Below are 26,354 nucleotides of genomic sequence, written 5' to 3' on the forward strand. Positions count from 1 at the left end.
GTAACCTATATTATCTTACTTTTTTACTTTTGGTGTGTCATTACACCAACATCTTGGTTTAGCTGGTTGTTAAAATGTGTGTGCTGCTTCTCCTGTCCCCATTCATAGTAAAAGGAGTGATCTTGTAGTCACATTTTTCACCAAAAACTGCTACCAAAATATATACTCAAGTAAGTTTAAGCTATCTAGGTTACTGTTACACATCATCAAGACAAAAACTCAAAAATCCGTCATGGTCTGCTGTTGGTTGTCTTATTAAATAGGCTTTAAGTGTTAAATGTTAAGTGTTAATGTCAGAATTGTGGTAATGTTTTGAGTTGGTGTTGATAAACATAAGCTCCTTTTGGCCTTATTGTGAAACTTATGAGGTACATATATTATACTGTACTTTCAAGAGGCTGAAAAACATTACAGGCTAGTCACTGACCATTGTAAACAGGGTTACTTGGATTTGTAGGCCAGGAGATGCCGCCCGGCCAGCCAGGGCCTGGGGCGGCAACGTCATCATTTTTGGGCGTGGACGCAGGCCAGTCGGAGGCGATTGGTTATTTTGTCGGGATTGCCAGGTTTATGTAAAAACCCTCACTTTCGCTAAATTTTGAGTTACAGCAAGGAGATTTAGCAAACTTGATTTTTTTTGTATTCTCGTAGGACTCGCGACACTGAAATATAATAATAGTCGTTACAAATGTATTTAAAATGTTTGGTCATATTGACTAATATGGTTGTGTTAAAGTTTGGAACAGAGGCGGGAATTAGTTAAGTGCGTCGACTTATACTTCCTGAAAGGGGGATTGTTGAGGACTGGCAACCCAGTGGAAGGTTTCAGCTGCATCACGCAGGTCTGGTCATACATACTCCGGCGTGTTGTATCTACGTTTGAATCAGGTAAATTGGTCAGTGCAGCTTTCATTTAATTTGCAATACTTAAAATGCAATGTAGACTTTTGGTACCTTAATAGCATAATGTTGCAATCGGTATGCATTCTAGATTCTATGATAACACCGTTTGTTAGCGAACGCTAGCGTGGGAGCTAGCTAACTGTTAACGCTAATAACATGGCGCCGGCTGAGAGGGCCGCTTTGTTCTTGTGTCTGGGTGCGGTGCTGAGCGTGCTAAGGGCTACCCACCCTGCCGAAAACAAAGAGGTCCTTTATTTCTTAATTTATATTTTGACTTTTGTGAACTTTTAAACATTTCTCGAAACGCTTCAACGGAAATATTATCGAATCAAAGTAGGCTACATCAGTTTATGTTGCTCATTGTCGTTAGCTAACGTGAGCTAGCTGGGAACGACTCTGTGTTCGCGCTTTTTGTAAATTGGTCACCGGAGAACCTGGGAATTTGATAATTGTCACATTTACTTGCAATTTAACGTAATGTTTAAGACACTAACATTCTTTGTGGCAGGGAAAGTCACAGCATCGCGATTTTTGTACTTGGTACATACACGATTGCTCTAACAGTATCAAACGGCCTCAAGATGGTGCTGCAAATTCATTCACATTTACCTGCCGCCAAACACGACTACGATCAGTTACATACATCATAAGTTTTTCTGCTTTGAAGAAAGTCGATGGCGGTGATTAAAACGGCGTCGGGAAGATTTTAGATCAGAATTACGGTGTTTTGAGACGATATGGCCCAGGGATGTGAGACGTGGTGTATATTTGCCCGTGGAACTCCACGTAAAGCAGGGTCACGGAGGAAGGTGCTTGCGAGGCGAAACAGATGCACTAAAGTTCATTATCTGTGTAGTGGTGTGTGCTTATTTCTAATACCTGAAGACTGAATAATAGTGGTTTTGTTTGTTTTTCTTTCCAGGGATCGTGACCAGTCATGGCTGATGAGGGATATGTAGTACGCATCCGGGGTCTCCCGTGGTCCTGCTCAGTGGACGAAGTACAGAGGTTTTTTTCAGGTAGTTATTTGAATGTTCAGTTTTTATTTCCAAGACTTAAGCAGTTAAAGCAAATCAGAAATTGTTCTATAATATGTTTCAATGCAGACTGCAAAATTGTCAACAATGGAGGCGGCATCCACTTCACCTACACAAGAGAAGGGCGTCCCAGTGGAGAAGCTTTTGTTGAGTTGGAGACAGAAGAAGACCTGAAGATCGCGGTGAAGAAGGACAGAGAAACTATGGGTCACAGATACGTAGAGGGTGGGTACACCTGCTTGCACATAATGACTTCTTTAAACCGCCTCAACTTTGAGCTCTGATGACTGATTGTTATATGTCCTGTGATAGTTTTTAAATCCAACAATGTCGAAATGGACTGGGTCATGAAGCACACTGGTCCAAACTGTCCAGAAACAGCAGGAGATGGGCTGGTTCGGCTTCGGGGCCTTCCTTTTGGCTGCAGCAAAGAGGAGATAGTACAGTTTTTTTCAGGTAAGAATAAGCCTTTCTCAGTGGTAAAACTTCATTAATGTAATGTTAGCAATAAAAAGTTTTTATTTTTATTTTTCCATCTTCCTTTTCTTGTTTCCTTTCTCCTATGGACACTTGACAGTTCTTGCATCTGATTTTACAAAGAAAATAATATACCTCTGGAAAATAATTACATACTGATTGTTATTACACAATAGAATAATAGATTAATTTACTTTTTTGGATTGATCAGTGAGGAAATGATGCCAGAAAAGGAAGTTAGGTATAATTTTAAATGAAGCAATTTTTGAAGTTTCTTTATTAGTTCAAGGGCAGGAATCTGTTTTTACAAACTCCCTTTCCCATCTTTGCCCATCATATCCATCGTTAGCCCATTTTCATCACTTTTCTTTCCTCTAATTGGGTCTGGCGTGAAAAAAGTCACATTTTTACATTGTCTGTTCCTACTGGCAGTTTACTACTGATGGAATGGGTCTCGCTCGTTAATGATTGGGCAGCTCTGTTACCCCAGTACCATTGTTTCTTTCCCCATTTCTCTACACCCTTGTCCTTTACATACATTTTTCTTACATACACTGTATGCCAAGTGTTAGATTAGTTCCTAATGGACGAACAGTAATTGAACTCATGTCACCCGCCAGGATCTTGTTCTCTCTTCATCAACACACCAATACTAGCCTGATGTCCCAAACAGTGCCCTTTTCCATATTCTTCCTCTATCCTCTCATTTCTATTTTATCCCCAGAACACAGTAAATGTAAGTCGTTATAAATGGCCAGTCACTGGTTAAAAACTGAACTGGTATGTGTGATGATGTATAGAGTTTTTCCATAAGTTTTCTATCTCTCTCTTTAGAGAAAAGTTCTCTTTGTGATTGGGCATGTGATTTAATATGTCCCCTGCTGGGGTTATCTGTCCTTGGGTTGAAGGGTTGGAAATCGTGCCAAATGGGATAACATTGCCGGTGGACATCCAGGGGAGGAGTACGGGGGAGGCCTTCGTGCAGTTTGCTTCACAGGATATAGCTGAAAAGGCTCTAAAGAAACACAAGGAAAGAATAGGGCACAGGTGGGGATGGTTGGTTGGTTGGCTGGATAAGTTGCTTTTCTTATGGTGTGCACCTTCAACATTGATCCAAATGTAAAACGGACACTTTACTGATCTTTGAGCATATTTGTAACATTTGCCACAAACACATACACAGATTTTCATGTTACATCCAAATATGCCACACATTCACAATGTTCAATGGGTAGATTAATGCTTGGGCACCATTCACAAATCCTGAATTAGAATACATGCTTAATTTTGAGTACAAATGGTGTCTCAGCACTAAACATCAGTCCAGGTTGATAACTGGTAAGGAGTCTCCCTGGTGGTAAAATCAGAGGGCCACTGTACACATGGATCTGGAGCCCACTGTCACAGGTAAATGCTTAGAGTGGGTTGCAGAAGGGCTGGAGCCCTCTCTGTCCCTCTAAAACTAAGACAATGGCTGTCATGGAAAGGACACAGGATGCTCTGTTGAATCAGATATAATTCACTTCAGGTAACCATAAGAAAAGTGTAAATGTCAATAAGGCCCTTATCAATTTGGACAGCTTCATTTTTATTTATTCTTTTTTATCTACTCAATTAACAACTAGCATTAAGTACTCAAATATATTATTACTACCTATGGACTACACCATGACAGCATCTGCATAGTCCAGTTTCATCAGTATTGAGCAAATGCACCCGTGCCTGGTCCATTGCCATGCCCTTACTGTGGTATCTCTATGCTCTTAGGTACATTGAGATCTTCAAGAGTAGCCGCGCTGAGGTGCGGACCCATTACGAACCCCAGCGGAAGCCCATGGGCATGCAGAGACCCGGCCCCTACGACCGGCCCTCTGGTGGTCGCGGCTACAACATGATGGGCCGAGGGGGATCCTATGACAGAATGCGCCGTGGAGGCTATGGAGGAGGTGGGTGTCAAATGGACTGAAATTTAAACAGATTTAGTGAGATTAACCTGTGCGGTTTATTTTTAAATCACTCACCCTATGTCTGTTCTAGTTATGAAAATGTAAAATCAGACCTTGTGATAAATAGCAATGATACATACGTGTGTATATTTTCAGGTGTATCGGATGGTCGGTATGGCGACGGCGGCTCTTCCTTCCAGAGCACAACAGGCCATTGTGTCCACATGAGGGGTCTGCCATACAGAGCCACAGAGACAGACATCTACAATGTAAGTCGAATGAATGAAGGACTGCAAAATGGATTGCTGAGATCCTCTCTACTCTACATGCAGCAGAGATGCAAGAGTGGCTATAGGTCCTTAAAATTTAGTCACATTTACTAACAAAAAGCCTATATGTATTTACTGCAAGAATGCCTCTTATGCTGGTACACTTTTAGGTTTTTGCTAATGAACATATTTGGTCAAGTGTTATTTAATTCAACCAGTTAGTCATTTTATCTTACCTATAATTTGACAGTGTGCATTTACTCTGAGTATGTCTGTTTTAGGGCTGCAACTAATGATTTTCATCATCAATTAATCTGTCAATAAATGTATCAATTATTCAATTAGTTGTTCGATTCATACAATAACAGAAAATGGTGATCGGTTTTGTGCAGAAAAATACCAACATGACATCTTCAAATGTCTTGTTTTGGCCACAACCCAAAGATAGTTAATCATCATAAAGCAGTAAAGAACCAGAAAATATTCACATTTAAAAACTGGATGAACACTGAATCGATTATCAAAATAGTTGGCAATTAAATTAATAATTGATTTATCAATCATTGCAGCTCTACTCTACTTTTAACATTTGATGTGTGGTTGGCATTATTTAAATGGTGACATTAAAAAGTCTTAAATATACCCTTTGGATACATGTAGATACCCTGTGTTTGAAGTTGTATCTTACACAAATGTAATTTGTTCGTGTTTACATTTCTTAGTTCTTCTCGCCATTGAATCCGGTGCGTGTCCACATTGAGATCGGACCAGATGGCAGGGTAACCGGGGAGGCAGATGTAGAGTTTGCAACACACGAGGACGCCGTGGCAGCCATGTCAAAAGACAAAGCCAACATGCGTGAGTTTTAAAGGTCACAAATAACCTCAATTCCACCCTGCATATAGAAGTTCACATTGATATTCAAGGTTTCTTTCTCTTCTCTGTTCCTCAGAGCACCGCTATGTGGAGCTGTTTCTGAACTCAACAGCAGGTGGCAGTAACGGAGCATATGGCAGCCAGATGATGGGTGGCATGGGTTAGTATCAGTAATGGAGGTCCTGAGACCAGCTGTGTCCTGGATGCAGGGCTTCAAGTTCTCAAGCATAGAGTGGTTTTAGATTCATTGAGATTCACAATAGTACTGTACTACAGAGAAACAGCAGTAACTACTGACTCAGTGAAAGAATTTCAAGTATTTAGGTGTAGCTCATAGGGATTAAATGTATCACTCTTGGTCTTCTATTAATTCTGCTAGTATTTATGTTGAAATCTACAGTTTAATACATTGAAATATCAAGTTTATTGGTAGTTTAAGCACACAAAATCACATGAACTCTAAGTCAAAAGCTGAGATAACATTATGTTGAGCTAATTAGTTTTAACAGTAGTTAAGCTGTGGGGTTTTTTTCCTGCCTCCATCATGATTGGTTTTGGCTACTGTTTAGTGTTAACTACTGCGTCATTTGCTCATGTGGAAAAACAAACTGAACAAACATGTCAGTTCTTCAAAATTGATATTTTCTAAGTAGGCTACACTGAACAGCAGTTGGAAAAAATCACTAAGTACATTTTGTTTTAGCTAAGGCTAGCCAATGTAGGTATCTCACAAGCTAGCTTTCACCTGATGTAGCTTTTCTGCTTTAGGTGTCATAATCTTATTTCTATATGATGAAACAGATGTCAAAGTCACTCGAGTCTCAGCCCAGTTTTTAACCAATTATCTAGTTACTGTTTTTGCTCTGAAGGGCAGTATACATTGTTCACATTTTTTCCCAGACAACTGTTCAGGCCCACAAATTTTTCTTTCTTAATTCCCTGTGGATACAAATGCTTGCACAGCAGCACAGAATCCTTGTGGCGTTGGTGCTTGGCCATTTTCTCAGACAAGGGAGGGCATCACAAAATATCTATGGAATAACTATGATGCTTAAAAATGTCCCTCTGAACCTGGTGTGATCTGTCCTCTCCACAGGGAACCAGTCGTCTTACAGCGGTGGGCAGCTGAGCTCAGGGTACTCCGGTGGATACAGCAGCCAGGGCAACATGGGTGGCTACAGTGACTATAGTGAGTGTCAGCTCTGTTGTAATAGACCTTTGTCACAGCAGCCATTTTAACATGAAATAGTGGGGTAAACACAGGTGTTACCAATTAGAGTAATTAAAGTTCCATTCAGGTTATTGTATCGTCAGTCCCTCCGGGATTTTGCCGATTGCTTTTAGGATTGTTGCGGCCTAAAATTCCTAATTCCACAGCAGCTTTTCTCACAAAAAAAAATGTGAAGAATGTCAAAATGATTTTAGTCATTTTTTGCAATGTAATTGTGGGAGCAAGTGAAGACTGAAAAATTAGCTTTTCATTAAAAGTTAATGGCAACTTGTTCCAGGAAGAATAAAATCGCCAAAAGTAATAAAGCCTTGAGTCAGTGCATTGAGACATAAATCTTATGATATTTTCGGGGGACTGTGATGCCTGATGGAACTTGTGAGATTGGTTTAATTGACATGAATTGTTGCCATCGCAACCTGGAGAGATCATCTGCATGTTAGATCATTGGCTCATTGCTAGACTATCATTGATACTTTCATATCAAGATGGCTGCTGTGAAAAAAGTCTATAGGTGTCTACATCCACCCTAAACTACATCATTTCCTGCTTTTAACACACAAGTCAGTGAAGTATTGATATGCACCACAGCTGTGTTCTGCACCAGGCTGAGCCCTTAGGACAAAATGTTGACAAGTTTTGTTTTGAAGGACAGATCTGCAGTGTCTTTCACAGTTTGACTCCTTGATGAACTCCACGGTCCTATAGTGTGTATTTTCTCTCTCTTGTTAGGTAACCAGGGCGGAATGGGAAGCAGTTACTACGGCGGCGGTGGAGGAGGCGGAAGCAGAGGCTCTATGAATGGACTGGGTGGGGGATGGGGAATGTAGTTTTTCTTTCTCCCTTAATTTGATGGGGTTTTTTTGTTTTGTTTTTTTTAAACTCAGCATTTTGCTGGAAGGACTGGAAACGCAAGTCTCACCTAATATACATAGGGTAGGGTCAGGTGAGGTTGTTTTGAAAATACTGAGGGGGTAGGGTTTGTATTTTTTTTTTTTTTTTTTTAAAGTGGATGATCTTCAGAGAAGTAAGATTATCAAGTGTCACGAGAATTGTCAGAGAAAGCGCTGTTCGTCTTCCCCATTCCTCACAGATTTGACACGTCACAGAAACCTTGCTTTAAATTTTCATTACCCGGAAGTGTGTCGTTTTTGCGTTTATCTTTGTCAAAGCACCTGGCTGTTCCTCGAAGTTAATTCATCCTGTGCTGGTTGCTTTAACATTTATTTCAATGTCTGAGTGCATGAACAAAAATGATCAGAAAATGTCTATATTCTGATATGTTTTTGGACTTGTTTCATCTTCTACATAGTGTTTATAGCCTTCTTTTAATTTCCAGTTAAGATGTTAATCCGAATTTGAAACTTCACGTGGTCAGGGCATGTTTTGTTTTCTTCAGGTGTGACTGTTGATAGAGCGGTGTCTCTGGATGAGTGCTATATCAACAGCAAACGAATTTCAAATCTGCTGACATGAAGGTTTCTACTGCTTCAAATGCTATTTGTATTTCCTGTGCACAAAGTGAATAAACTAGTCTGGAATATCTAATTGAAACAAGATTTGCAAAAGAGGAGGTTTTATTCATTTATCAAATACCTAGATAAAAAAAACTGTTGGTCACCATTCCCAAATTAAGAAAATGGCTTTGTAGCTGTTGACACAATCCACAAAACCCTGTTGTTATATAATACATTCTAAAATAGTTAAATTTTGTTAACATTCTACAGTCATTTACACAATTTTGCATGTATCCAGCAGTGGGGCCACAACTGCAAATATTGTTACGGAGTAGATGCATGAAAAGTTGAACAATATCAAAGTGAAGTATATGAACCAGCTACACAAATGATCCTCAACAAACGCTGAAAACCAACAGTAACTGTGATGGGACCTTAATATAATCTACATCCGTGGTTCAAATGAGAAAACCTATGATCAGTTAGCAAGTACCAAACAGTCAAACTGATGTTATTCCAGCTAAATGAACATTGATCACATAAATATCCTAAACTATGTCAACCTCAAAGCAAAGTCAAGTCTTCTTAACATACAGTCAGCAATAACAGATCATCCCTCGGTGTTAAAAGGTGGCCCCTTGTTTAATACAGATGATGAACTAATGTTCCTGAATTTCAGGTAACAGTGGAAATGGAACACCAAATCGCATTTCCATAAGATTTGATGACCTTAAGTAGTAACATAGTTAAAATCATAGTGGATGAGCATGTGCAGTGTTAGAAAGCTCTTGTAGAAACTTTGAGGCTTGTAGATGTTTTGTCAGGAGGCTGTGGAGGAGCTTCTCTGCAGCAGGAGGGAGTGGCACATGTCACACACCCGCACAGGCCGAGGGTAGGAGGGCAAGGCCAGTTCGTTACTGGAACAACTGTTGCAGTAGATGTCTCCACAGTTTCTACAGTGGTGCTGTGAAGTACAATACAAGAACAAATGATCAGGATGAAGTTTACTGCCAAGTACATTTTCACATATGAGGAACACAGGGCTGCAGGAATGAGTCCTAAAACAGGGAAGAGAGTTAGCATATTAGCATTAACAGTTAACTTGTCTCAAAATCAGTGCTTTTTTTTGCCTCAAAAAATAAGATCTGTGGTTAACAGAAGCTCAAGGGATTTCCACCTTTTATTTTACAACATAAAATGCAACAGTAAATACCCCACTGCTGAATTTTTAAACTTTTAAGAGTATATAAAAAGGCAGTTGCCGACAAAGGGCTAAATGAGACATTCAGTGTCGTCATGCTGAACACTTGGTGGTAAAACTGAGTCACATGACTTGTATATTTGTAGCCTAACATTGGCTTTTTACTTGTCGTGACTATATTTATTCTTAAAAAATAACAAAAACAGTATTCATTTGGGAAGACTGTTGCTGAACAAGATTTGTCGGTATCATAAACTTTTGTTCACCACAGAGCCTATTCTCACTAATCCCATGAAACAAAATCGGGTTTATAGTAGAGGGAACCAGACTGACGCTAACTTCCAGGTTGGCCAACAAAAAATGGCATCCCTGCCGCACCCTATTTGTTTTGGTGCATCACAAATATAGTAAGTCAATAAAGGAAGTGAGGAGCCTGCCTTTCTGCGTGAAATGGAGAACTCCTTCTGGCATTGCTTGCATTGAGTGGCCTCATCATCTTTCAGCCAGGCGTGGCCCTGGTGGGAACAAGGAACAAACGAGATTTGAATTTCTCTGTTTTTGTTTTTGTTTTTTCTCTCTCTCTCTCTCTCTCTTCAAAATTTGCAGGATCAATTGCACAAGTGCACTTCTACCTTCAGAGCTTTGTTGACCTCCTTGAAGTCCTCCATCTTGAGTTTAGACCTGTGATAAAGATGAAGACAACACAAAAACCTCAGGACACAAAATAGTAATATTACAGTTATTACAACATTATCAATATTGCCACAGTATTGTAGGGTTGACTATTCATGCTTTGACAAAATATTAACACAATCATTTTAATTCAAATTTTAATTTATAAAAATTGTCAGTAATGTGGGTATAATTATTAAGTATGTAAAGGTAAAGAGACAGCTGAACAGTCATGTAAAAAAAGAATGACACCACTTTACTGTAGCCTTTAAAACCAGGAAAAGGCTAAACTTATGTAATGATGTCCAAGATCGAATATATAGATATAGAGCTATATATTGCCCTGCCCAATAAAATGGTATATATAATTAACAAAAAAGATGACAAAATCAGTAGTACTAACTGGCTGAGGTGAAGTCCCATCTCCTGTAGAGCCTGTTCCTGCTGTTCACACTTCAGCTGCAGCTGCTGCTTCTCCTGCTTCAAATCCTGGAGCTCCTACACCATCAGTTCACAGGAAACAAACATCCCATCACTATACATGTATTGGAAAAACTTCAATAGGATGGACAATGTTTTGCTAAGGCTGTTGCACCAACTGGACAATTACAATCACATTGCAAATATTGATATTTCAAATGTAAATACTCAAACAGGAACCACTCTTAAACTGCAGTATCTGATTAACTAGTAGAAACAGGTTTGAGATTGAACCTAAGAACTGAAATGAACCTGACAGGTAACATCAAGAAGCACTTTTAAAGTAGTTATTTTGTGCCTATATCTGGTGGTTATGCATATTATCTCAATTTGGTTCTGCAAATCAAATTGCATTGCACATAATGACATAGACTGATGCACAGGGAATTTAGAATCTACAAATAAACCCTCTAATAACTACAGTTTACCCACTGACCGTGTGGAGGCCCTGGAGTTGTTGCAGCTGTGTGCGGAGCTCGACACTGTTGTCCTGTTCCCGCTGCAGAGCTTTTTGCAGGCTTTGTCTCTGTTCCCTCTCAGTCCGCAGCTCGTTCTCCAAACCCAACCTGAGAACACACAAGAGATGTGGTGGTATTATTATTATTATTACTGTTAATCAAAATTAGAACTGTTGCTACAAATTGGAGATATGAGACTCAAGTTACATGATGTGAACGTGTTTAATATTAAAGGCATGGGATTTTTTTTTTAGAACTGATGTATGTATGAAGAAAATGAAGGAACACCTGACTTGTACTGTGAGACCTTTAATAGATCTGCCACTGTCTTTCATGCCAGTTGATTTTAAATCTGTGTAAGACTGATTCAAGTTAAAACTAAACTTATATCCTGTAATATTAAACAATATTTTTCAGATACTGACACCGAGTACTGGACCCCAATTAATCATGACTTAGTTTTATAAAGTTACACATATTGATCTTTATTACACTTTGTGGCTGATGTAGGAAGTATGTCCAGTGCATCTGTCTCCTTTCTTCCTTTCTCCAATGATTAGGACATTTTCTTCTAGTTATTATAGAATTAATTCAGTTTTGTATTTTTCATTAGTTTTTATTTTCATGTTTACTTTTTGTTCTTTCAGTAAACTTCCAGAGTGTTTGCTCATTTGTGTTTAGTTTTTATTGTTTAAATATTTTTATTTTTAATTTAGTTTTCATTAGTTTATGTTTTGTTTGTGTTTTTTCATTATACCATGATGAATATTTGTCAGAGGCAAGATTTAAGACATTCAGAGTAGAGTTTTTGTTTTATAAGTAGACAATATCACCTCAGTTAATGTTTGTTTATTCCAAAGTTTTGTTTTTTGTCAACCAGTTTCAGTTTTTGGAGAGCTGAATGATTTTGAAAACATATTATATTGTATGTATATATATGTCTAAGTTTTATTATTTATTTTTCCATCTTAACCTTAGTGTGTCCAGGTCACTCAGTTGTTTCTGCAAAGCATCCACTTTTCCCTCCAGCTCCACCCGCATGTCTTTGTCTGATTGGTCACTTTGTTTGCGCTCTCGCTCCGAGTTCTGTAGCCTGTGACACACAAACAACCAGGAAGGAGAATATTAAAGGAATATCATTTTAATATCATTTAAACACACTGGTTCATGACAGTACACACCTCTGCTCTAGTTCCTTCATGGCCTTCTCCATTTCATCCATCTTCTGCTCCAGCTGCACGGCCTCCGCCTGTTTTTTTTCTGCTTCTCGCTCTGAGTCCTTAAGAGTCACACAGACTGTGTTAATGTGCGTTCTGTCTGAATGGGTGTACAAGAGGAAGAAAAGGTGTATTCATGTGTGTCTACCTGAGCTTTGTGGAACATTTGCACATTAAGTGTCTTGACTTGGTCAAGCTGAAGCCGCAGGGCTGCCAGCGTGTCCTGTTTCTCATGTGTGTCCTTCTCAAGCAGCTTCATGGCCACCTCCATCTCCTGTTTCAGGCCAACCTGGAGCTCCAACTCGCGCTCCAGCTCCTGACATCATGCAACACAAACATACAAAAGGCATGAGTCAAATTCAGTTCAATTCTACTCAGTTAAAAAAAAAAAAAAAACATTAGACAGTAGGGGTGTGTATCTCACTGACTGAGACCAATTCTATGTTCAATGATACAATATATCTTAGATATTTTTAAATTGCCAACGATTCGGTTTGATATGATTCGGCTCTGTCATGATACAATACAATATGTGAATCTTTACATTTTGATTCAATTAATGCTATATGTGTAGAGTGCTATTAGTTGCAAAAAGGAATCCTGATAGTTTTACTAAATATAGTAAAAGGAGAGACAAAGAGAAGGAGACATTACAGTGGTGTTAACATCTTATTATGAATCTCACGAGTAAATGAGATACTGTAGCCTAAATTTGAATCTGTGAACAAACTTTAAAACCATTTAAAATATTAGTATTTTTGCAGTAAGATAATATTCTGCTCTGTTTCATATAAAGAGTCCTGTGGTTTTGACTAGTGTGGAGGAACAGTGATGCTCTGTGTTACCTGCTCTCACAGTAACATGACGTCTCTGTGGATCAGACTCGTGGCTCTGTACTCTGCTGTCTGACACATTTTGCATAAATGATTTGCAGAAGTGTTTCTCATCTTATCCAACTTATTATACACTTGCGCTTTATGAAAATTTGGTGGCACAACGTGGTACAATGTCACTTCTGTCACTATTTTCAGCGTGGTCTCTTTTGATCAAATGAAGAGGAGACACAGGGAGGAGGGAGCGCTTGTTCTGTGTGATCGAGGCATCCAACGAGAGCGGTGCAGTCGGAGGCAGGAGCAGAGAGAAAACGGATGCAAGTTACAGTGCCAGCTCCCTGATACCAAAAATGAAACATATGCGCTTCCTAATGAGATGTATTGATACGCTATTGCTGCATGGATTTGTTTCCGAATCATGTTCAGTTTTTTACTGATACAAGCCGTCTGAACTGATGCGCTTGTATCTTACACATTAAAGTCCAATGCATCAGATGCATGAGTGAACCGGATTTCTTGCAATGCTCAGAACTCACTGCTGGCTTCTGTCTATATGTGCTGACAATAGAGCATGCAGACTACTTAAAACTTCAACGCAGACAATGCCTTGCACCAAAAATGCATCTCCAGCCTTCACCTCATTCCCCCAAGAAGCAGCACAAAGCAGCTGAGTCACTTTTTACTACCATATGCTATAACCTGATGGTACCTGACCTGGCGAATGCGCTTTTCCTCTTTATACTGCTTCCACACCACGTTGTACATCTCATCCAGACCCTGTCGAGTCTGTTTGTATGTCTCCAGCTCCACTTGACTGTCCTGAAGGGCTGCCTGGAAACAGAAACACATCATACAGTACGAGTATTGTATTTAGATTAGGAGTGGGTTTAGATGACATTATTTGTTGATGCTTTCTGACCTCTTCCTTTTTCTGGCTGGACTGCAAAATCGACACATTCTCCTGTCTTAGCTGTTCCTGTTCCTCCCGCAGAGAGTTAATTCTGTCTGTTGCTGCTGTCAGCTGTGGAAAAGAAAAACAAAAACTCGTCAGTCAGACACACCTAATGTGCACACATGCCAATATGGCTGGATTGCACCAACAAGGATTACTTTTTTAGACCGATTAAAACTTTAAATTATGTTGCACTTAAGTTTAAAAGTATCCTAAAATTTAGAAAGGTTAAATGTAAACCTCTCTTTAAATCTGAGTCTGGTTTTTACTCTCAGCCTTATTTACTCCAATTTAAAGTGTATTAACTTCAAACTTACATTTAAAGTGGTTTAACTTTTAAAATGGCCACTGTTTTGAGATGAATTGAAAAAAATAATCAAGTTCCTCAAAGAAAACTAAGAGATAGACTCAACCTAATGGAGTTTTATGATGCGACTCTACTTTCTTTAACACCAATTGATAATTCAACCAGTAAGTTTTTCCCAAAGGACGAGAAATTAGAGCTTCTCTGTGAAGCCATCATGAATAGGCTAACTTTTTAGCGAGCTAGCCAACAATATAAGATTTAGTTAACTTTTTGGCACACTAGCTAAAGGGGCTTTTTTTTTTCATTTGTGTAAGGAAACATCTCCAAATTGACAAAACATTATTTACATTTGGTTTACATCACTAAACTTAGATTTACTGAGATAAAATATTAATTGTGCAACAGCATTCTGCTTAATGTTAAAATGTGGATTCACTCATTTTAAATCTTGGATTGCTAAACTCTGATGAGAGCTGATGTCACATTAAATGAGTCCTTGTTGGTGCAACCCAGTCTAAGCTGACATTAGAGGGGAATGTCTTCTTTTTAGCTGATTGGAACAATCTAAAAATGACTTCACACATAACGCGTCTCACCTCCTCTACAAGTTTGCTGTTGGTCTTCTCTAGAGAGTCCATCTTAGCCTGAAGGTCAGTGACCGTGCCACTTAGGTGACGATTTAACTCCTCAATGTAGTGCTTCTGATCCAATATGGCTGTCATCTTGGAATCACTACAGGTTGAGGGTCACAAACAGTTGAGAGGGTCAAACTAAAATAACAACAGGGATGAAAGGCAGCGTGGGATGAGATGCTAGATCCATCCGAAAGCAGGCACTCACTCTTTTTGAGTCTCGCTGTTGGCAGGGTCTTTCAGATAAAGGGAGAAGTCAATGACTCCCACCTAAACGGAAAAGAGAAACTGATCACCGTTTATCCTGATCGAATTCTTTCTCACAGAGAAAATGAAAAACTCTGTCTGCACTCACCTGAGAATCAAGATCCTCTCCTTTAATACAGAGGTTAGCGTCAATTACATTGAGGCCTACCAGCAGCCCCCCCATCACGGCCCCCTCCTCTTCCAGCATCAACGCTCCAGAGTCATAAAACTCACTAGGAGGAGACAAAGAAGGGTTTGACAGAGGGTTATAAAAAGAAAAAGAATCAAATCGAAGTATGGAAAAATAACTGTAAACTTTAACATTCTAGTATAAGATACCTGATATATTGAGACCACATAAGTAACCATGATCACTGACCTCAGGAGATCTTTCCGGTCCAGCAAAGCTTTCATGTAGTCCGCTACTTTCTTCTGCATAAGCGCTAAATGCAGCCAAGCCCTTGCTCTCCCCAAACCGGTTCTGAAAATGAAATAAAATTAAAATGAAAAAATGCCAAAAATCAAGTGGATGGTCAGCAAGACTTTACATATGCATACTAGAAAATGGATAAGCATCACATACTTAATGCCAGGCAGATCTCTGGCACTTGTGGCAATGTTGACAGACTCTGGACACAACTTCTCAACCAGTTCCAGGGGTCCCCAAATGGACTTGTTCTGACCAATGAAGGATTTCTTAGCTGAAAACAAAACAAAATGTTAAAATTATTTCTGCTCACTCTGGTAGTGACATGGGATCGGATGATATTAAAGGCAGAATATGCAGGATATTTTGTAAACACATGACTCAAAGTTGGCCCCTCCTCCCCGAAGTAATGAAGGAGAGTGAGATAGAGAGTGAATGAAGTGAGAGAGTGGTGTTAAATCAATGACTTAAAGAACTAAAACACTATTTTCTGATTATTTCACAGCAGTTACGTTGTGAAGCACAAAACAATTTCATGTGAATACAGCCGACGTGATCCTAAGCCTGTTCTGCCTGTGCATGCATGTAAAACTCTTTCTGTAGTTCTCACAGAAAGCAGAGGAGAGGGGTGGAGATAGTGATACAACTGATGGTCTCTACGTTTTTATAGAGTCCTGCCTTTACAACCAACGTACTGTTATTGGCTTGGGCAACACACCACTGCCTAGAAATGTACCAAACACCGCAAAATATGAGAAAAAAGCAAAATAAAGGCAGAGGGCAGGGTACAGACACCATGATACACTTCTAGTAGATCACAAGTGATGATCGACAGGGATTCTTTTTAATGACTCATTGTTTTTTTTTAAGGAAAATCTTGCATATTGTGCCTTTAATTAAAAAATCATGTTGTTTGAAAATCCTCATGGACTCACCTTTCAGCCCATGTTTGAGGCAATGCTCTAGCACAACAAAGAACTGCTGCAGGGGTGGGTATTCTGAGTCCAGAGTCCTGCCCAGACTCAAGGAGGACTGAATTAATACTTTGATGCTCAGCTTCATCATGCTGAGGAGGTTGGATCTCTCTATTGACATGGGGTCTTTGGGGGGCAGAACTGTAAAGAAGGCAAGGCAAAGAAAATGGACGAAATGAGATTACTCAAACAAATGCAGGCTTAGAGGAAATATGCAATCCCCTGTCAAAGAGTGACTTTCCGCACAGCCATCAGCCCTTGAAATCAATGTGTTGCACTTGAAGTCATGTGTCCCGACAGCTGACAATCAGCTAAGTCCAAGAGGAAGTACTGAGGTGGACTTTGGCTGCAGTATTTTAACTTGGATCAAAGGGAGGGTGTTAGTTTGAATGTCAAATGTTAATAATAGTGAGCGCCTACCTGGAAGCTTTTTTGAAGCGTTGTTGAGCTCATTTTCGGGCTCTTGTTCTGTTGGGGAGTTGGCAGCGGATCCCTGTGAGGGATTTCTCTGGGCAGCAGCGTAGCTCACCCCGCTGCTAATCGTCTCCGTGGCCTTCCGAGCCAGAGACAGGAGGGGAGCCGACCAGCTGTTCTCCGCCGCGGCCGGAGCAGACTTCTCCGTCTGCTCCGGTGCGTCGCTGCCGCCTGGCTCACCGCTGACGGCGGCTTCAGAAACTTCGGGCTCCTCTTGCTGCTGTTCTGCTTCGCCATCCTCAACAGCTGTGTTTACTTCCCCTGCCTCGTCGGCCATGTTTGTCCCCCCTCCCCACGCCCCGACTGTTCACGTGACCACACCAGAGCAATCACGCGCGTTGTGAGGCCTTTATTCTTCTTCTTTGGATTTATTGTCCGCTTACAGGTGCACCACTGCCACCTACTGGACTGAGGTATAGGGGTAGTAAACACTCACTATCTCTGCTAAACCTCTTTCTTTTCAGCAGTTAATTAAATTATTATATAGTTTCCCTGATGCCTCCCCAAGGTTTTTAAATGTAACGATATGTTTTGTTCCCCTTCCAATAAGTCTGCTTTTTTATTTGATTAATATAAGTTGAAATGAAAAGATCTATTGTTGGGCTGGAAGAGTATTAGTATTATAGCTGCAACTACTCACAAAGATTACAATAAATTAATTTGAAATGATAGCCTCCAAATATGAGTTAGACAATAATACAATATGTGATTCAAAATAGAAATAAAGTCAAACAAAATCTTTCAAATATCTATAAAATATTGCTAAAGCTAACCATTGTAGATAATAAAGCAAAAGAGAAATGTAAAACAGAAGAAATTAACATAACAACACAAGACTGGAAACTTTAAGATATCACTATCAAAACTGTTGGAGCTATTTCATTAGTTTGGTTATTATTAGTTATTTTTGTATTTATTTGTATTTGTTTTGTTATAGGCACTTGGGGCACTAAGCACCAGATCAGGTATGTAGACATATAGGTGGGTCAATGTCAGGTCATGCACCAGGAAGGGATATGTTTTTGGTTTTTTTTGGGTTTTTTTTTAACCAGACCGAGAGAGGCTATAAATACCTTTAAAATGTGGCTCTCCGCAGGACACTGGACTTCTTAACCCTCTGGCGTTGTTCAAAATCACTATCCATTCAGCGTGTTTGTGGCCAAAAACGGCCATCTCCTGTTTGCATTCCCAAAATGCTGTAATTATAATTAAAAATTATAATTATTATAATTATTATAATTATAATTAAAAGATTTTTCCACTTTCACCAACTTCATTAAAAGTCCTGGTCATGAAAACCAAAATTTCATTCAAATTCTGAATTTTGACCCTTTAAATGCCTGTTAGATCAGATAATGCTAATGATTTACGGAGGGAGAAAAGCATAAAATAACTATTTTCTTTCCAAATAATACATGCTACCTGATTTATTTTTAACTATCATTGCAGCTAAATGTATGTCAATAGTTAGCAGTATCAATGATTTTTCTGCATCATTACTTTTTTGTGCAGTGACAGAAAAACAGAAAAATTCCCATCTCATGAACAAAAATGCCCATCTTCTGTTTGCTTTTGCAAAATGCTATAGAAACACTATATACTGAAAATATTTGCTACTTTCACTGCTTAATTTTTTTTTAAATTTGGAATTAGTCCTAATCATGAAATCCAAAATTTTAGATTACATATTACTACTAATTTTAACATTGTAGCATTTTTTATGAAAAGAACAAAGCTAGAGGTGCTTTCGATGTGCATCAAAGCCATGTTGGCCTGGGAAACTCAAAGCTCAATAGCCTGCATCAACAGAAATTCACTGCAACTTGGAGGTATAATACATCATAATTTATTTCACTCTATCTTGCAAATACATATTTGTGCTGCAATTTCATGCACAGGCACAATTTTTTCTCATGCACAAACACAAATCATTATCTGACTTCCTTAAGATCACACCTGTGTCAACATTGTGTCATTCATTGGAGTGCAGTAAACCATCATACGCCCCTATCGGAAACTAAGAATATTACATGAAATTTCTCCCTTGGCCAAAAATGGACAAATGACATAATCTGGTAGAAAACATTCAAAGCTACAATTTTCAAGTGCTGAGTTGATGTTACTGTACAGTTTGTGGTTTAAACACTACAGATAAAAATATCTCTTGCTATAAAGGCCAAACTGACAGACACTCGTCTCCTCCACAAAACGTTTGTCACTGTGCTGCATTATTGTAAGTCATGATGAAGAGTCTCTCCTCTTCATCTCCTCGGTGTGTGTCGATGTGCAGTTTGCTGTCTGCTGTGGTCTAATCCTCACTGATGTAAACCGATTGACACTGATGTAAATGACCCTGCTGCTTTAATACAAAGAATATTGAGGATTTTCTCCTCAGAGGACAATATTTTATTAAAGAAATAAACTATTACTGACAATAATAATACTGAAGAGGGTTGAGGGTTTCTGGACAATATTTGCCATTGTTTCTGGTTAATATCCCTTTAAGGTGCATTTTGAACAGATATACAGTGATTAATTTGTGATTATTCACGATTAACTACAGACAGTCATGTAATTATATTTTAATCGATTAATAGCAAGATTTACCTCAAACGGACTTTGCAAAATGTTTTATTATTGCAATCTATCAACCTAAGAGCAGCAGTTAACTAGTTAAAAAATAGATATAAATGGAAAGAGCCTTGAAGGCAAATCCTGCATTCTTGCCTAATCTTGAGTCCTTGAGTGCACTTAAAGCCTGCTGTAAAGGTATTTTCCACAGAAGACATTCTGTCACGTCACAGTAGCTGAAATACAGGTGTAAACAATACAATTAAATTCAATTTAGCTGCTTCAGTTCAGAGTCCTAGAATTGTAGATGCTTGTTCACTGTCACACTATCACGATTAAACTTCATAGCCATTCATGTTATTAATTACTAAAATGTTTTCCTTAAGTCAAATGTCTATAGTGAAAAAGGCCAACAGACCCTTTTCACAGCCGCCGTTTAGTCATAAAATAGTACTGCTGACACAGGTGTTACTAATAATACTAATTAAGGTTCAGTTCCATTCAGATCAAACAGACTCAGGGGTGCTGCTGTTCTGCATGTTGGCTCCCTGGAAAGGCTCTGCTACACGAAACGGAGCAGGACCTTAATTAGAATCTTTGGTAACACCTGTGTTTACTATACTATTTCCAAGAAGAAGAGGAATACTTTACTTTATTTATCACCTTGAGGGAAATTCGTTTTTTTTTTCACTCCATCCACAGTCCAGCTCTTTCCTCTTGTAACAGGTATTGTGTAGTTCCTGAATTCACCGCGTGATGGCGCAGACAGGCTGTCCATTATTTTGGCCGTGGAACCTCTTACAAGGTTCTTTTATTATTTATGTGACAAGAGAACCAGTCAACAGTCACCAGTCCAGTTTAGACCGTGCAGTTATTTTTTTCCCCTCTGTATCAGTTGTGTCAGCCTACCCCTTTTCAATACCACTCTAATTATTTTTTTACTTTAGAGGGCTTTGTGTGAGGACTATGTTGCGCAGTTAAATATGTGTGTAAGATTAGCACACTAGACTCATCTGAATCCCTTGAGCCCGAGTGTAGACTGCAAGCCTGAGTGTTTTTTTTTTTTAAAGTAATTGTTGTACAGTAATAGTAAAACTTAAAAGACAAGTGAAAGAGGTGCACATTTTATTATTTTTTTGACTTATTCATTTATTTATTGTATTTGTTATTTCATATCAGTATGCTGACTTTTTCATTTTTGTTTATTTGTTTGTTTCTCACCTACCTCATTTGTCTTGTGTTTTATAGTCTTTCATTAATGCTTCATATTAGTTTGGTTTTGTTTCAGTGGTCAGATTATTTCTAAAAATCACTAATTCAATCTATCTAATATCTAAGAATATCTATCTATCTGGTAAAAAAAATAAAAAATAAAATAAATGAATGAATAACAATCACCATGAAATACTTGTAAAACTACTACTACTAACTAAATACTATAAAACTATTCAGAAAATATGGAATGAGAGTATTTTGAACGACAAGGGCACCTCAGATAGCCTATAGGTCAATTTTTTATGAAGACCGACCTAAAAGATTCATATACTATATCTGAAACTGGGTTACAGTTACTCCCATTTAAGATTAGAAACAAGCGTAAAGAAATCATAAGATAACAATAATAAGTATATCATTGCTGGAGAATTATTACAGAATGAATGAACTCACTCAGGATGTACTACAGGATATTTAACAGAAGGCAAAATCACATCTACCAAAATATTAATACCTCGGTAGACTAATGCCTGTGACCATTCATTTGAATTACAAAGTGTCCCTAATTTGTAGCTCTACGCCATTAATCCATTAATTATTGGCTGTTAAGAACTAATGTTTGTGGAATACAGGATCACACTGTGTTCTGTATCTGGTTCTTGTCACACATGTTCCTCGGCGGTGCAGGGAGCAGTGAGGAGCGGCCTCAGATCTGTAGGCGTGGTGAAGCGAGGAGCTCCATAAAAAGCGCTGAGCCTCTGATCAGACGCTCTCTCACTCCGCTCCTCACACCGGAGACACAGCAGCCCTCTGAGGAGGTCGCAAACAAGCGGAATAAAGTCACAGAAACACACAAAAAAAAAGAGAAGAAACGAAGGAATATCCAGAACCGGAACACGCGGAAGGAATACAACTAATAGATCTCCATATTTTTATTCATTTTTTTAAAAAAAAACTTTTCTTCCCTAAAATATAACTGGAAGTTTTGCCATCATGAGGATTTTCAGTGTTGTGCTTCTGCTGGTTCACGCCTTGGGTGAGTTTCATGCGTAAAATAACTGTTTCTCTTTCTGTTGAGTTATTAGGTTTGACATGTCTGTGTCTACCTGTGTCTCCTCCTCTCTCATAGCATGGGGTCGAGCTAATAACATGTCTTGTAAACTTCATAACCTTTAAAGCAAGTTTTCACGATGCCAGGCTATTCAGGAGCTAATGGGGTCATCTCTCTATTTTAGAGCATGCTTTATGTAACTGGATACATTTATTTTTAACTCATATTCTTGCCTGACATTAGCTAACTGTCTGTCCATGCATTTTGTGTGCGTGTATGAGACACAGAGAGTGTATGCCAACTTCTGTGTGCCCTCCCACCTCCACTGTATGTCCCGTCCAAAGCCCACAAATCTAAATCGCCCCTCTGATGGAGGCATTCAAGTTCAAGGCCCACGTTTGGCTCAGGTTCCACTCTCCCCAAGTGCTCCTGAGCAAGGCAGTGGACACCCACCAACCCCTCAGGAACCACGTTCTGTGTCTGAGCGTATGCGTTTCCTAACAGGACTGCACTGAAAACCAAAAAATCCTGCCTGGAGCCTGCTTGTGCACATGTTTCAACTTGTCCTCAGAGGTCCAGCCCACCTTGGCACACTAACCTGCGTGCACTGACTGTCCCCTAGAGGAAGACTTTCTGAAGTCTATCCTGTCAAAGACTGTATCAAACCAAACTTATAGGTAATTTTAACATTTTAAACACCTCTTCTCTTTTCCAGTGGTGTCCAGAATGGCCAGTGGCGCTGCAGTCGACAGGTATGAGAGCGACAGGCAGCGGACCAGAGCTGTTTTCAAGTTTTTGGACACGACCAAAGACAGGGGGGCCGAGGAGGAGAGCGCAAGTGTGGATGCGACAACAGTGGAGTACAGTCAGGAAGGCGAGGAGGACGAGTACGAGTATTATGAAGACGAGTATGAAGATGGCATGTCTGGAGACTATGAAATGGAATTGCCGCAAGGTAAGGCAGTCAACTTTGTCATTTTTCTAAATTTTCTCTCATTTCAATCATTTTTTCCTTGTTAAAAACAATTAAAAGTCATATTTATTGTACTATTTTTGGTTTAGTTGCCATGTCAAGCAAACCCAAAGACCCGTCTGCCATCCTGGAGGCTGAGAGCACTGAAGGAAAGAGAAGGAGAGGAAAGGGGAGGAAGAAGGGCAAAGGCAAGGGAAAGAAGAGGAATCCCTGCCTGAAGAAGTACAAGGATTTCTGCATTCACGGCACCTGCCAGTACCTGAGGGACATCCACGCCCCGTCCTGTGTGTAAGTACGAGCTCTGCATCCATCTGCACACTACTTTCCACCCCTCAGGCCCCACAGAATTATCCTTTAGGCATGGTTGCAACAACAAGGATTAATTTTTTAAAACAAGCTTTAACTTTAAGTTGTGTTGCACAAAGCTAGCTTAAAATTAATGATTCAATTTAAACCTCTCTTTAAACCTCATTTTGGGTTTTACTCTAAAGCTAGATTAAATTTAATTCTGTTGCACCAAAACTTTAAACTTCAACTTAAGATGTAATCTAGTATTTATATTTTAAACTTACTCATGAGGAGGTTTAACTTTGAACTTTTATCAAAATAATCAAGATCTCAAAGAAACTTTTAACCCTCTAGCTTTTTAGCTAGCTTCTAACTTTTGTAAACTTTTTCGCTAGCTAGCAAAGAATATGACGTTTTGTTAAGAAATACAAAGAACTGAAACATGACAGTACTTACTAGGTCCCAACAGCATTCTGATTTATTTTTCTTATTTTTTTTCTTATTGATCAAAATTTAAAAAAAAAAAAAGATTTTTTTTAAATTGAGATTTGTTTTTTTTAATTGCTCTGCTTAATTTTAAATCTGAATTTACTCATTTTAAACCTAGATTTGCTAAACTCTGATTAAATTAATCTTTGTTGGCGCAGCCCAGTCATACTGTACCGTACCAGAGATACTTTTCACATGGTTCTCTACAAGTCACAAAGAACACAAAAAGATCCACTGAATTATTAACCTCTAATTCACCGACTCTCTCTCCGTCCTGTGTGCAGGTGCCACCCGAGTTACTCTGGGGAAAGGTGTCAGTTTTTCACGCTGCCTTTGGAGAAGCCCCAGGAGGGCTACAACCGGACCACAGCTCTGGCCGTGGTGGCGGTGGTGCTGTCATCCGTCTGCCTCATCATCATAGGCCTTTTATTATTGCTCAGGTGAGGAAAAGACTCATAGATTGTCCCACAAATACACACTGACAGCCATACACACCCAGAGAGATAAAGGGTTTTACCAGAGGCTTAGCAGATACTTGTCATAGATAGCCACAGAAAATAGTCTAAACACGCTCCTTTTCTTTTGTTTATTGCAGGTTTCACAAGCGGGGAGCGTATGATGTAGAGAATGAAGAGAAGGTCAAACTAGGGTTAGCGTCCAACCACTGAAGAGACAAAGAGAGGTGAGTAGTGAGGAGCAGGGCCACAAACACATACACTGACAAACAGCTTTGTATTTCTTTCCTCCTTGTTGTCTGAATGAAATAAGCTCACAGCTTCTTGTTTTTTTTTTGTTTTGTTTTGTTTTTTTTCATCTTAGGCAAAGATGCGGAAATTCTACCTCAAAATAGAAAAAGAGAAGTGAACCGCGAACGGGGGTTCTAGAGGAAAAAAGGATCGTACATGAAGAAGGGAACAGAGGTGTTTCTCTGCCTGACACCTCTGCTAGACGTTCAGATGAAAAATGAATGAACGGGCAGGTGAACATATTCCTGAAGGCCTCAGAAGAAGACGGCCCGCCTGAAACTGGAATACTAACGGCCCAGACGATGGACTGGAGATGTGATGGCGCAACAGGTGATGAAAAAGCACGAAGGAACGAGAAGAGGAAGAAGGAACATGTCTAGACTCTGTGCTGCTTCTTGACTGTGTGAAAAGAGGTCGTCTCAGACTGAACTGAACCAGATTTTTGACAAACGAGAGCTCAACCTGGATTTTTTTTTTCTCAACAGACAGCATTTTATATTTTCCTGCACAAGTCCATCTTTTTTTGTTTTGTTTTGTGTACAGTAAACGGTATATTTATAATTTTAATTTATTTATTTAAGCTAACTGTATTTATAGAGATTTTAACCACCTTCAACAGTTTTTAAAATAATGATGTTACAGTTGTTTTTATATTCTTTATTGGACTATATGATATTTATTTATGAAACAGAGAAGCAAACAATGCAGAAGCTCCTTGAAAACGAGATATGACGCATAAATATCTAATTTCTGGCTTTCATTTTTAGATGATCAATAGCACTGTGATTAATAAATTGATCATTGAATAGACATGATCGCTTTCTAATTCTTCAGAGGAGTTTCACTGAGAGCAGCTCACCTGCTCACACTCACAGTTACACACATTTAGGGCTGCAACTAATGATTATTTTCTTTGTAAATTGTCTGGCGGTTATTTTCTTGATTAATCGGATTAGTTGAATCATTTTAGCCTATAAAATGTCAGAAAATGGTGAAAGATGTTGATCACTGTTTCCCCAAGCCCAACATGATGTCTGCAAATGTCTTGTTTTGTCCACAGTTTATTATCATAGAGGAGTAAAGAAACTTAAAATGAAGCTAAAATCAGAGAATTTTGATTTTCTTCTTTTAAAGAATTACTCTTACTGATTAATTGATAATGAAAATAGTTGGTGATTCATTTAAAAGTTGTCAAGTAATCTATTAATTGTTGCAGCTCTATAAACATTCACACCCAGAAGCTGCCCAGTACAACCAGTTGGATCTGTCAGTTGTAAAAAAGCAGCTCCACAGTAGAAGTTGGGTGTTCTCATCAGTGGTGGTATTGAGTTAGAGGCAAGCACTCTTGGACTCTCCCACCTAAATTTATCCTACAGGTTTAGGGATTTTTAAGGCCACATTAGGGCATAGTGTTCTGCTGTAATGTCATTACAGTACATTGCACTGGCTATGTATTAATTAAAGGCAACATAATTACTGTGCACTTAGTGCCTGTATTGTTAAGAAATCTTTTAAAAGGGAGTCTATCTAATGCACTGTAGCAAGAATTTGGTATAAATACGTTGTCATGTCATGTTGTCTTAGTATTGTTTATATCAGAAACTCCCTCAGATCCGTGTTCAGCTGTTGAGCAAAAAAATGTGAATTAAAGTGTTCCACCCTTTCAAATCCTGTCCTGCAGTTTTGAAGTGATTGTTATTTATGTGATTTTTTTTTTCAGAGCAAAATAAAAAAAAAGAAGAATTATCAGAATTTTTGACTCATTTTACTTCATTATACTGTACATGTAACTCTGCAAATCAAAACACTGGGATTTTGGGAGGGCTGAACAAATCATCATGATTGTGCATTCATTATTCTCATTTTCATTAAAAGATATATATATATATATATATATATTATGGCTGGCTGTTGCAGGGATCTGTACCCAACAAAGATATGTGTAGAATATGATG

The 26,354-nt window shown here is 38.9% G+C and overlaps 3 protein-coding genes across 5 annotated transcripts; 2 read left to right on the plus strand and 1 right to left on the minus strand.

The window, feature by feature from the left end:
* The first annotated feature begins 730 nt into the window (after positions 1 to 730).
* hnrnph1 (heterogeneous nuclear ribonucleoprotein H1) lies at positions 731 to 8,293 on the plus strand. 2 transcript variants are annotated; one of them, XM_084719470.1, is made up of 11 exons: positions 731 to 888; positions 1,826 to 1,922; positions 2,010 to 2,165; positions 2,253 to 2,396; positions 3,326 to 3,464; positions 4,185 to 4,363; positions 4,520 to 4,632; positions 5,355 to 5,490; positions 5,585 to 5,668; positions 6,605 to 6,697; positions 7,469 to 8,293. In XM_084719470.1, the coding sequence occupies exons 2-11, from the start codon at positions 1,841 to 1,843 to the stop codon at positions 7,564 to 7,566; spliced, it is 1,224 nt and encodes a 407-aa protein (XP_084575596.1). In that variant the 5' UTR covers positions 731 to 888; positions 1,826 to 1,840; the 3' UTR covers positions 7,567 to 8,293. The 2 variants fall into 2 exon arrangements, with proteins under 2 accessions (XP_084575596.1, XP_084575597.1); XM_084719471.1 differs by having other exon boundaries at positions 801 to 896.
* Positions 8,294 to 8,816: 523 nt separating this feature from the next.
* On the minus strand, positions 8,817 to 17,374 carry rufy1 (RUN and FYVE domain containing 1). Its single transcript, XM_084719472.1, has 17 exons — positions 17,013 to 17,374; positions 16,554 to 16,733; positions 15,775 to 15,892; positions 15,571 to 15,672; positions 15,301 to 15,424; positions 15,154 to 15,215; positions 14,910 to 15,045; positions 13,974 to 14,075; positions 13,769 to 13,885; positions 12,370 to 12,537; positions 12,186 to 12,283; positions 11,978 to 12,097; positions 10,983 to 11,112; positions 10,470 to 10,564; positions 10,027 to 10,075; positions 9,832 to 9,909; positions 8,817 to 9,157 (listed from the first exon to the last, which is right to left on the minus strand). Exons 1-17 carry the CDS (start codon positions 17,341 to 17,343, stop codon positions 9,014 to 9,016), a joined length of 2,154 nt encoding a protein of 717 aa, XP_084575598.1. The 5' UTR covers positions 17,344 to 17,374; the 3' UTR covers positions 8,817 to 9,013.
* A 4,239-nt stretch (positions 17,375 to 21,613) lies between these two features.
* On the plus strand, positions 21,614 to 26,151 carry hbegfa (heparin-binding EGF-like growth factor a). Of its 2 annotated transcripts, XM_084719473.1 has the most exons (6): positions 21,615 to 21,888; positions 22,619 to 22,858; positions 22,966 to 23,164; positions 23,938 to 24,093; positions 24,249 to 24,335; positions 24,473 to 26,151. In XM_084719473.1, the coding sequence occupies exons 1-5, from the start codon at positions 21,846 to 21,848 to the stop codon at positions 24,319 to 24,321; spliced, it is 711 nt and encodes a 236-aa protein (XP_084575599.1). In that variant the 5' UTR covers positions 21,615 to 21,845; the 3' UTR covers positions 24,322 to 24,335; positions 24,473 to 26,151. The 2 variants fall into 2 exon arrangements, with proteins under 2 accessions (XP_084575601.1, XP_084575599.1); XM_084719475.1 differs by lacking the exon at positions 24,249 to 24,335 and having other exon boundaries at positions 21,614 to 21,888.
* The last annotated feature ends 203 nt before the right edge of the window (positions 26,152 to 26,354 follow it).

This window comes from Lutjanus erythropterus, chromosome 5 (genome assembly GCF_056507025.1).
Source record: "Lutjanus erythropterus isolate fLutEry1 chromosome 5, fLutEry1.hap2, whole genome shotgun sequence".
Classification (NCBI taxonomy): Eukaryota; Metazoa; Chordata; class Actinopteri; order Lutjaniformes; family Lutjanidae; genus Lutjanus; species Lutjanus erythropterus.